Source organism: Eptatretus burgeri, chromosome 6 (genome assembly GCF_056783735.1).
Source record: "Eptatretus burgeri isolate ZD-2024b chromosome 6, Ebu_testis_v1, whole genome shotgun sequence".
NCBI lineage: Eukaryota > Metazoa > Chordata > Myxini > Myxiniformes > Myxinidae > Eptatretus > Eptatretus burgeri.
This window is the reverse complement of record NC_140966.1, coordinates 59,610,687-59,623,345: the sequence shown is the minus strand read 5'-3', so window position 1 is coordinate 59,623,345 and position 12,659 is coordinate 59,610,687. Positions and strand designations below refer to the sequence as shown.

The 12,659-nt window shown below is 40.6% G+C and overlaps 1 protein-coding gene across 1 annotated transcript in view; it reads right to left on the bottom strand.

The window, feature by feature from the left end:
- Positions 1-9,231: 9,231 nt before the first annotated feature.
- Positions 9,232-12,659, bottom strand: part of LOC147024888 (uncharacterized) — a 28,703-nt gene continuing 25,275 nt past the window's right edge. Inside the window, exons 3-5 of the mRNA XM_085885254.1 lie at positions 10,179-10,520; positions 9,634-9,927; positions 9,232-9,374 (exon numbers count right to left, since the gene is read on the bottom strand). Coding sequence (XP_085741380.1) covers positions 9,349-9,374; positions 9,634-9,927; positions 10,179-10,520 — 662 coding nt within the window. The 3' untranslated portion in view covers positions 9,232-9,348. The remainder of the gene's footprint in view (positions 9,375-9,633; positions 9,928-10,178; positions 10,521-12,659) is intronic.

Here is a 12,659-nt window from a genome sequence, read left to right as displayed (position 1 = left end):
TAGCATAAGGGTCTCATTCTCAAGCTAAAGTCATATGGTATCTCTGGACATTTGCTTGCAATAATCTCAGACGCTCTCACAGATCACTGAGATTTTGTGTGGCATGAAGGTCAATCTACTGCAGCTCATAACATGAATGCAGGTGTTCCCCAGGGCTCCATGTCAGGGCCTTCTTTACATACATGTCCGAAATATTGTTGCGGACATGCACGCACACACACACACGAAAATCGAGATCAAATCCATAAGCCACCATGGGGGATATTCCCCATGTCCAGACTAAGTCCAACAGGGGCCAATAATAATTTTTAAAAACGGAAATAACTATCGTTATACTGTGGAAAGTTCCCCCTGAGAAGGCACTGCCACAACAATATCTTTCATTGGACAATTTTTAATAAACCATATTCTGGTGATATACACAGACAGGCAGGCATATCGGCCTAACTCGCGAATTCACCCTCCACTCCCCACTACCCTTCCCACCCCCACCCCCCATTCCAATCAAAAGATGTGAAAAATCGTTTGGGTAGAGTGTACTTTTAAATGTACTTTACAAGGTTTACATTCAAAAATAAAATTCAATCCCAATTAAAACTGGTAAACCAGTAATCCCGGGCTTCAAGGCGTGCCTCCATTTTAACAAATTTCAACACTATCACCCTGTCACATGATATGAGTTTTCCGAGTTAGAAAGTTAGTTCAAGTCTGCAATGGGGTCCAGCTACGGGGTCCCTCATGTTATATCAATGAAGTATTGAAAGCCCATAGCAATACATGAGAGAAAGAAACTTCACATTGGACAAATCGAGGCTGGACAAATTTTCAAGTCCCCAAAAAAGTCCAATAACTCCACATTTGCATATTAATGTAAATGGCGAACTTGTAGAACGTTAAAATATCTTCCAGAATGTGTGGTCACTTTTTGTCTATCTTCTTTGGTTTTCATTTTACGACATGTCAAAAATGGGTGATTTTCAACTTTGGGGGGCTCTGTCTGGGGCCTCACTGGGGTAAAATACAGACATAGTGTAAACATATTTGGAATCCCCTCTTCAAGGCCTATCAGAATCTGTCATTAAATTTTTTCAACTCTCATTTGCATATTTGGCATCATTTTAATCATATAAATTATGCAACGATTTCGACAAACTTAACAAATTAACATTCCAATGGAACCTCGCAAATGTGTGCAAAAGTTTGAGGCTGTCGTATTACCCCTTCTGGAGAAGAAGATGTTTTTAGGTTTTGGAGAAAATCCAATATGGCCGCCATACCACATGACCTACGTCATCAAAATTTTCAAAGTATAAACATCAAGTGGAGAGTTATTAAGGTGTTAAGTTTCATTGAATTTCATCAAAGCATTGTTTTCATTTAACGACATTTCAAAAATGGGTGATTTTAAACTTTGGGGGTCTCTGGGGCCTCACTGGGGTCAAGTCCAGACATGGTATAAACATATTTGGAGTCCCCTGTTTATGTACTATCTAAATCTGTCATTACATTTTTTCAACTCTCATTTGCATATTTAATGAGGCGAATCGGCATCATTTAAAATCATATAAATTAAATAACGATTTTGACCAAATTAATAACAACATTCCCATGGAATATCGGATATGTGTGCAAAAAGCTTGAGGCTGTCGGATTATCCCTTCTGGAGAAGATGTTTTTAGGTTTTGGAGAAAATCCAATATGGCCACCATACCACGTGACCTACGTCATCAAAATTTTCAAAGTATAAACTTCAGGTGGAGAGTTATTTAATGGATAAGTTTCATTGAATTTCATCCAAGCGTTGTTTTCATTTTATGACATTTCAAAAATGGGTCATTTTCAACTTTGGGGGGTGCTGGGGGCTCACTGGGGTCAAATACAGACATAGTATAAATATTGTTGCGAATTCGCGCCCGCCAGCGTGCGAGCGGCCAGGTAACTCGAATTGCGGCACGTCGCCCACCGGACGGACAATTCCGTCGTGACCCTCTCGGACCAACGTCGGGAACTAGTCACGGGTGGGCCTTTCGGCCTCACCACGATCGTGCCAACCGGCCCCCCGCGTGGGATAGGGTTGTTCGCCAAATTCGACCAACCTAAGTACCCACACGGAGGGTAGACCGGGCGATCGCACCTCGCCGCAGGTCGACTCCGGACACGGGCCACTTTAAGCGACCCGTTCCGTACTATCGGGATAACCGAGTGGTGTTATCGTCAACCTCGACGGTTCTGATTAATTATCGGGCGTATTTAGCCCACAACCAACCCTTTACGTGAAGTAAGAGGGAGATTCAATTCAAGAAAAGACGAAGCGAAACGGGAAAAACAGTATAACATGAGGCACATTTATTCCGCGGCACACGGATAGCACACATATACAATTACAACAATTATGCACTAAAAGCAATTGGAAAAGAAACACAACAATGCAAATCTACTACCGACTACGCGAGCACACGGCAACACTTACACAGTTTTACTTTACAGACGGCGCCGACAACACATATACTCAAAAGCAAAAGAAAAGGGCCACCCTCAACGACAAGGGGGCAGACGGGGCCTGTGGGCGCGAGACCGCGTGGAGCCTACTCGTCTTGTGATGAGCCGCAAATGCCGCGGCGGTGCCCCGACTCCGCGCTCCTCCGCGGGTTTCGTTGGCACTGCTTGGAATGGGGTGGGAAAAAGGGGGGAATTGTTGATGCTCTGGGGAAAGAGGATAGCTGACTTGCTTGGGTCCCGCGACGAGCGACTCCACTGCGACCTCGACCGCGCTCCCGGCTTCCCCTCTCTGCAGCTCCCCGACAGACTCCTAACCCCGACAGACTCCGACCTCCGACAGACTGACTCTCCTCCAGACCCGTCTTGACTGCTGCTGCCACACTCCACCGCCGCCACACCTCTCCAACTCGCCCGAGCCCAAAAACTCTGCCGCTGCAACACTTCTCCAACTCGCCCGAGCCCAAAACCAAAAACTGACTGAATTCGCCCCGCGCTTTATAGTACGGCAGGAGAACCCATATGCAAATTTCCGGATCAGGATGAGCTCGGGGGCGGAGCCACGCTCGCCCATTGGATGGAGGAAAAGTGGGCGTGAACCTCCCCTGATCCTCGAATTTGCATATATCGATTCTACTCCGACGCGCCTGGAGGCGGGGCCAAATCGCCCCGCGCTTGCTGATAGGACGGAACAGAAGTGGGCGTGTATCATTCCTGATCCGACTTCCCCTCGGAAAGGCCGCTCTTTGTACCCGCGGCTCAGCGCGCGCCCTGTACGAGGCCAGGACAGCCTGACGCTCGGCGTTCACAAGTGGTGCGGGAATGGCCGCAGAAGGAGAGGCAAAGGTGGTGGAGGGTCTAAAGTGGCGGTCCCTGGCCACGGTGACGCTTGGAATGGTGGTGATGCGATGTTTGCGAGAGCGAGTTGTGAAGGTAAAGGTCGTGGCTGTTGGCGTTGGTGTTGTTGTGACGCGGCGTTGCAGTTGGTGGTTGTTGTGTGATGGAGGTTGAGACGTGGTTGGTTCAAAATAAAGATAGAACAGAAAAACGGCTATCTTAAAGGGTCGCAGCCCAAATGAATCACATTTATTCCCTCTAAACAACGGGTTTGGGGCTAACTACACATGTACTTACAGAGATATCTCACCTACGGGACCTGAATGGTGGTTTGCGAATTTCCTCAACCACAACAATATATTGGGAGTCCCCTGTTAATGTGCTATCTAAATTTGTCATTAAATTTTTTCCAACTCTCATTTGCATATTTAATGAGGCGAATCGGCATCATTTTAAATCATATGAATTATGTAACGATTTCGACCAAATTAACAAATTAACATTACCATGGAACTTAGCAAATGTGTGCAAAAGATTGAGGCTGTCAGATTATCCCTTCTGGAGAAGAAGATGTTTTTAGGTTTTGGATAAAATCCAATATGGCCGCCATACCACGTGACCTACGTCATCAAATGTTTCATAGTATAAACTTCAGGTGGTGAGTAATTATCCTGTTAAGTTTCGTTCAATTTCATCCAACAGTTTTCCCTCCAGATCCGCCACAAAAATCGGTCAGTAGAACATAAAAACGCCTTTAATAATAATAATAATAATAATTAAAACTGGTAAACCAGTAATCCCGGGCTTCAAGGCGTGCCTCCATTTTAACAAATTTCAACACTATCACCCTGTCACATGATATGGGTTTTCCGAGTTAGAAAGTTAGCTCAAGTCTGCAATGGGGTCCAGCTACAGGGTCCCTCATGTTATATCAATGAAGGATTGAAAAGCCCATAGCAATACATGATAGAGAAAGAAACTTCACATTGGACAAATCGAGGCTGGACAAATTTTCAAGTCCCCAAAAAAGTCCATTAACTCCACATTTGCATATTAATGTAAATGGAGAACTTGTAGAACGTTAAAATATCTTCCAGAATGTGTGGTCACTTTTTGTCTATGTTCTTCGGTTTTCATTTTACATGTCAAAAATGGGTGATTTTCAACTTTGGGGGGCTCTGGTGCCTAACTGGGGTAAAATACAGACATAGTGTAAACATATTTGGAGTCCCCTCTTCAAGGCCTATCAGAATCTGTCATTAAATTTTTTCAACTCTCATTTTCATATTTAATGAGGCGAATCGGCATCATTTTAATCATATAAATTATGCAACGATTTAGAAGAAATTAACAACTTAACATTCCAATGGAACCTCACAAATGTGTGCAAAAGTTTGAGGCTGTCGTATTACCCCTTTTGGAGAAGATGTTTTTAGGTTTTGGAGAAAATCCAATATGGCCGCCATACCACGTGACCTACGTCATCAAAATTTTCAAAGTATAAACTTCAGGTGGAGAGTTATTAAATGGATAAGTTTCATTGAATTTCATCCAAGCGTTGTTTTTATTTTATGACATTTCAAAAATGGGTCATTTTCAACTTTGGGGGGCGCTGGGGGCTCACTGGGGTCAAATACAGACATAGTATAAATATATTGGGAGTCCCCTGTTTATGTGCTATCTAAATTTGTCATTAAATTTTTTCAACTCTCATTTGCATATTTTGCATATTTAATGAGGCGAATCGGCATCATTTAAAATCATATGAGTTATGTAACGATTTCGACCAAATTAACATTACCATGGAACTTAGCAAATGTGTGCAAAAGATTGAGGCTGTCAGATTATCCCTTCTGGAGAAGAAGATGTTTTTAGGTTTTGGAGAAAATCCAATATGGCCGCCATACCACGCGACCTACGTCATCAAAATTTTCAAAGTATAAACTCCAAGTGGAGAGTTATTAAATGGATAAGTTTCATTGAATTTAATCCAAGCGTTGTTTTCATTTTATGACATTTCAAAAATGGGTCATTTTCAACTTTGGGGGGCGCTGGGGGCTCACTGGGGTCAAATACAGACATAGTATAAATATATTGGGAGTCCCCTGTTTATGTGCTATCGAAATTTGTCATTAAATTTTTTCAACTCTCATTTGCATATTTTGCATATTTAATGAGGCGAATCGGCATCATTTTAAATCATATAAATTATGTAACGATTTCAACCAAATTAACAAATTAACATTACCATGGAACAATGCAAATGTGCGCAAAAGTTTGAGGCTGTCGTGTTATCCGTTCTGGAGAAGATGTTTTTAGGTTTTGGATAAAATCCAATATGGCCGCCATACCACGTGACCTACGTCATCAAATGTTTCATAGTATAAACTTCAGGTGGTGAGTAATTATCCTGTTAAGTTTCGTTCAATTTCATCCAACAGTTTTCCCTCCAGATCCGCCACAAAAATCGGTCAGTAGAACATAAAAACGCCTTTAATAATAATAATACTAACGAATTCAATAGAGCTTCAGCCATGCTTGAAGCCCTAAGAATAATAATAATAATACGAACGATTTCAATAGAGCTTCAGCCATGCTTGAAGCCCTAACAATAGGGTACCCTGTACTGACAGGGTACCCTAATAATGCGTAATAATAATAAACAGAAGAAAAACAATAGGGTATCCAGTTGATAAACTGGATACCCTAATAATACGAACGATTTCAATAGAGCTTCAGCCATGCTTGAAGCCCTAATAAACAGCAATCTGCGATGCAAACCAGTGTTGTAGTCGAGTTCACCTCGTCCGAGTCCAAGCAGTCTGAGTCCAAGTCCTTGACATTCTGAGTCGAGTCTGAGTCCTGTGCTGAAAATATTTTGTAAAGTGGCAAAAAAGAAAAAGGGAATTTATTTGTGCTAATGTATTATGTAAATGAAGACAATAAAATATCAAAACTGATGAACAGTGTAACTTGTTACTCACATGAAGATTTCATTCCATATTATAGCACTCTTACTGTAGTAGTTTGCTCATTATTTCTGTAATTTGCTCATTTTTGCTGTCGCCCTGTTGCTGTAGTTTGTGGAAAAATAAAAATAAAACATAATAAATAATGATAAAAAATTTAAAATGATAAGAGTTCGATTCCTGATGCTTTGATGTAGTATAAGGCTTCTTTGGGCCTTTTTTAATCAATGAATTTATTTAATTAAATGTACAAACGTTCGGCCACAGATGATTTTGACATATAGAAATAACTACATGTCCAGAGGTTAAATGTTGAATTAAAAATTAAAGTTTAATAAGGATTAGGAGAAATTAGGTTGAATTTTATCAAAAACACATTGACGTCATTTTAAGTGCTTTAAAGTCAAACAACGTTACATTTTTAGTAATAGGAGAGATGGGAGACTTGTATATTAACTGTAACAGTGAATAAAAAGACAGTGCTTTTTCAAGGGCTTTGAAAAAATAGACACTAAAAACATTTAAGCAAGTTGTCCAATATTACACACCGCTTTAAAAGAAAATGATAAAAACATCAGATCAAACATGAAAGGGACAAATTATGATATTTTAGGCAAGAGGAAATAAATGTGATCTTCCATGTTAACATTCATCTCTCTGTGAGTTTAAATATAGATATCTGATTTCAAAGTAAGTATTAAGTCACAAAAAAAAAAATGCAGCAAACTTTGCACAGTGATGAGCAACTCCAGATTGCCAGGAACAAATTTATTTAGAAAAATATTGTTTTAAAAGATTTTTTTAAAGACTTTTTAGTACTGCAGCACAGCAAACCAATTGTTCGACTTTTCATAAAAGCACCAAAATTGGTACATATGTTGACTAATGTATTCTGAACAATTCTGGATATGGAGCCACTCGAGATTTTGCCTTGGAGGCCATTTTCCAAAATGGCCGCCATTCTACTTTAACAACATGGGATACCTGTCATTGTTATTCTCTTTGTAGGTTTACAATGATCTACAATGAGTTCAAGGCAGGCCACTTCACAGTGCAAAAGACCAAGAGGGCATTCTCAGCAATTCCTCTTGACCAAGCGCATGAACAAAACAATGCCCGTGTCAAGGGTGACGGAGGTGCCGTTGGCCTGACGGGCAATCCCAGTGCTCCGAGGCGCTGGATGGTCGCCGGACCTGAGGTAGCCAGAGTGATCATGGAGTTTGAGGAGGCGAACATGCATCCAAATGCCAATGAGGAGACACGTCACCATAAAGAAACACCGCGTGCACAGGAAGCATTTGCCAAAGATGTACAATCACTTGTGGCTGTAATTGAAGAGCTGGGGAATCCCTTCGAGGAGGATAGTCCAGATTTGCTGGTCCTAGACACCAAGGAGATTGCCGATCCTGCAGTGATTGAAACAGTTCGCACTGCCAAGCAGATTGGACAAGAACAGTTTCAGCATACTCAAAGGATTGCCTCATCGACAGAACCAAGACTATTGACGAACCTATAAAGAGGAACAAAACTCCCCCTCTTCGGAACAGACAGAAGACCAAAAGCACCCAAAGGAAAGGAAGCATCTGTGAAGAATGATATGGCCTTATTTGCAAGGCCCTACATAATAGAGAGCATTTTGATGGTCAATTTACTGAATTTTACACTTTCCTTATATCTGCCACCAATACAATAAGAAAATAAGAGCATATAGCCAATTTCGCTAAAGTAGAATGGCGGCCATTTTGGTAAATGGTCGCCGAAGCTGACCAAGGCACAATCTCGGGTGACTCCATATCTAGAATTGTTCAGAATACTTTATTCTACACGCGTACCAATTTTGGTGCTTTTATGCAAATTTGAACAATTGATCTGAAATATCAGACTATGCTGCAGGACTATTTGGGGTAACTTTTGATTGAGAAAACCAATTCTGACAATATCGAGAAGATTCTGGAGCTTATTTAATCCGTAAATCATGTTTAAAATCATGAATTTTGCTCCTATTTATGCTCTAGTTTGTGAAAAAAAAATTATCGTCCAAAAATATCTGCCAACCACTTTCTGTACTCATCAATTTCCTTCACACTGGGATAAGATTACTTGTAAAATTGCACGTGGAATTACTTAACCCGAACCCTAACACAAAATAAAAGTTTCCATCTCTGTCATTGAATTTCAAAACTTTAAAATAATAATTCATAAACCCTAACTAATCTTTACCGAACCCAAACACAGATTTATAAGTTAATGTTTAACAGGTGTGCATGTAAGTTCCTTATCCAAACCCCAACACCTTGGACCTGCAAAATGAACCCTATGTTGAATGTAGAATAAAGAAAATCCATCCATCCATCCATTGGGACCATACTCTGTGCAGAGTGTTGGTGCTGCCTAAGCAATCTCCTTGGCTATTGGACACAATCCTGGACGGGTCGCCACTCCGACAAGATACCAGCAAGCTGACACTCATTTTGCCGACCTCGGCAGGATGACAGGCAGAGTCAACACCATCTGGTATTAATTAAACAGCCGAGTGGGATTTGAACTCGGGATCCTAGGATCCCAAGCTGACCACCCTCACCATTAAGCCAACACCAGGCATACAATAAAGAAAATATTGTGTATAAAATTGAGAAATCGAACCAGCTAAATTTAAATTCATATATACACCTGTCACTGTATTTCTCTGTTTGAATGTGTGCCATGTGTAACCCCTCACAAAACTTTCCACTCGTGTATATCGCGTGACATCTGACTCAACATCCATGGGACTTTTCTTCCCAATACTATAAATGGCGTCCCTTGTTATTTAGAAAATGTATTTAGAAGATATTTTCACATCTCTTTTTCTAATTTAGTATGAAAGGGTAAGAGTACGATATGGAAAGGATGGTCTAAATGACCTTTTTACCTTTATTCAACTGGACACTGGAAGTTTTACTGTGCGCTAAATTTTGCCAGACTCGAGCCGAGTCCGAGTCCTTGGCATTCCCAGTCCAAGTCAGAGTCCTGAAGAGTCGAGTCCGAGTCTCCCAAAAAATAGACTTCAGTCCGGACTCGAGTGCAACATCACTGATGAAAACATCGAAAAAAACAAAACGCAGAATTAAACAGTGAAACACAAATAACGCTAATTAACAAGTGCAGAGCCGTGACATTCATGGCTTGGCTTTGTGAATCAGTTCATGTAAACTCCTCCCCCCCCTCCATACACATACTTGTGTTCACTTTCGTTAACCTTGCTGGTGAACTTATCGAACGCAAACATCAACGTACAAGTGTTTTGGTCTATCGCAAGCTTGGAAGTCATATACATTCACAACATTCTCACCTTCTACCATGCAGGACCGTGTGCTTTCTTCTCCTTTGTTATGTACCGTGCAGTTAACAACCTCTCCTAGTTTTGCCGATTCCAGCACAAAATGCGCCGTCACCTTTGTTTGCCCTTCCTTCAAATCCGATTTGCTCACGTGTGATTTCTTTGATCCATTGTTATTCAGAACATTCCATGACACTGAGATGTCCTTTTCTCCAAATGCTTCACAGGTCACATTCATGGAGTACGTCTTTGTGTCAACATGCAATTGCAATGGATGACAAGAGATATTGTGTCCAAATAAAGGCACTGTTGATGGGGAAAAAAAATTTTTAAAATCATTTTCATGATGATACAAATCAGGAAGAATGGACATTTTGAAAACAGTTAAATAGAGAAACTTACATAGTTTTTAATCCTCTGAAATTAAAGACATTCAGTGCACGTTATAATTGGTGAGCAGAGGGTAAACAAATTATCCTTGCAGACCTCAACAGCTTTTAAAAATAACAAGATATTAAAAAAGGTGGAGATAAAATTACTTGAATCAAGGTGAATACCTGAAACAACGAGTTCCACAGTGGTGGCCTTGGAATCACCATCCATATCCATCTCACAGCTGTAGGTTCCCTCATCAGCCTTTGTAACCTGTTTCTTGATGAGAGAAACATTTCCATTTCGAATTTCTGAGTCTTCAGGTAAAGTTGTATGATTATCAATCCTTTTTGTGATCAATCCTTCATAGTAATAGAGCACATTTTCCTTTTTGCGATCGTAATAGTCCCAGGAAATGACAATTTTGGTTAGTTCAATGTTTATATGCTCGTTGACCACGCAAGGTAAGACAGCTGGTTTGCCAAGTATGGCTTTTACTGGACCATTGTGCTTTCTCAACTCAAAACCTGAGAATAGGGAAGTAAGGGTGAGGAAGAATGGCAAAAGTAGGCAGGGGGTTCAGGAAGTGTATGAGGAAGATTATAAATATGAAGTGTTGATATGGATAATTTCTTAATCATAATAAAATACATGAAGTAGTTGAAGGAGATTTTACAGTTTGACAAGTTCAGACACAAGAATGCATGTCTTTACTTGCCGTTTCTTTTTGGTTTACCCGTAAATAGTAAAATCATAAATTAAAGTGAATACCACCTTCATTCTTGGAATTCTGACTTCCTCCACTCAAATAGTCGGCCGTCAATAGAAAACCCTCTCTACCATTTTGCAGACGACTCCACACTGTGTCATATAGTACCCCCATCCCTCTGCTAGGCAGACAGGAGTTGCATCTTTCTCTGCTGATCTGAGGAAATGATTAGACTCTGGTTTGATAAGTGCAACATGTCCTTTAATGCCAGAAATTTTTCAGTCTCACCCTATCTCTCCGGGTGGGCCATCAAAAGGAAACCACTCATTTACTCTTTAGTCATCCACTGGAAGTGGTTCATTCTCTTGAAATTCTAGGTCTCACCATCAGGCAAGAGCACGAGTATGGGCCGACCACATAGCAGCTGGCCTCCAAAGCCAGCCGCAAACTGTAAATCCTTGGAAAATCAGAGCTACTTGCAGTCAACAATGCCTTTGTCCATAGCTCAAATGGGAACTGTTCCCCCCTATGGGCTGGTACCACAGCACCAAGTCTATTGCCCCTAGATTATGTGGAATCCATAGGTTTCAAAATTATTTAATTCTCGCATGATGAGGCTGAAGCGCAGACTATTGTTTTCACATCACAGGTATGTCAATGGTCTCTGTTTTCTACGATATCTATATCTCTATCTCTATCTCTCTCTCTCTCTCTCTCCCCTTCCTTCCCCCTTCCCCCAACCCCCCCCCAGAACCCTTTGCATCTCCTGTCCATGGAATCAACTTCCAATGGCTGTTCTGTCTCACTCTTCCCTCAAGGGCTTCAAAAGCCAGTAGTGCACCACCATCTATTGTGCCATCCACATCTTACTTGCTAATTTCAGTGTCTCTTTTCATCTTCCCTCTCCTTTTTTCCTGTTTTTTTTTTTGTTCCCCTCATGTTTGTTCCACTGTCAGTTCTGCCTTCCTCTTCCATGAACCTTGCTCCTGTAAATAAAAGAAACTTCTAATATCTAGAGGATAATAACGAGGGTTCATAGAACACAATACCCTATGCAGTGTCACTTCAATTTTAATAAGATAATGATTTTAACGATTGTTAAAAAATTAAAATCCAAAAGTTTAATGCTATTGAAGCAATCCAGAAGCAGTCCCAAACACCACCCTTATTTATATACCATGTCATTGAACCTTTGTTTAAATTGAAGTACTGTCAGACCCCAAAAATCGCAGGGGATACGTTCCTGTTGGTTCGTGATACATGAGAGCAAATCAAAAATCTCACGAAAACAACGAATACAGCAGCGAAAAACCGCTTATACACCTGATTATATATATACGTAAATAAAAAACACACAAAAAAAGTTAAAAACCATGAAAACGCAAAAAATAAAAACAAACCGCAAATACGCGAAACACAGGGACGTGAATGTCGAAGCAGGTCACATTATATAAAACGCGAATACACAGGTTATGTGAAGAGCAAATCTGTGAATAGTGGGGTCTAACAGTACTGTAAAGCTGGAGGTTCTTTGAAGTACTATGACAGACAACTTGTGTTCCACAGTTGTAGAATATACAATTCAATATAGTTAGGGCATGAATTTCGAATTTGGCCATGATGCTGGCGATCGCTCACCCACTCCTCACAAAGGACACTGTAGGATTAAGATAAGATATATATATATATATATATATATATATATATATATATATATATATATATATATACACACATACAGTCATGCGCCGCTTAACGACGTTCCGGGCAATGACGGATCGCATATACGACGGATCTGCCAGCTCTGAAAAAAAAAAAAAATGAAAAAAAAATGTATCTCAAAAATTCCTATCGCCGAGTGATGCAGCCGACGTAGCGCTGCCAGTCATATAAAATAGCACATACAATTATGTACGCTGTACAGTACATAATACTTCATAATGATAATAAACGACAG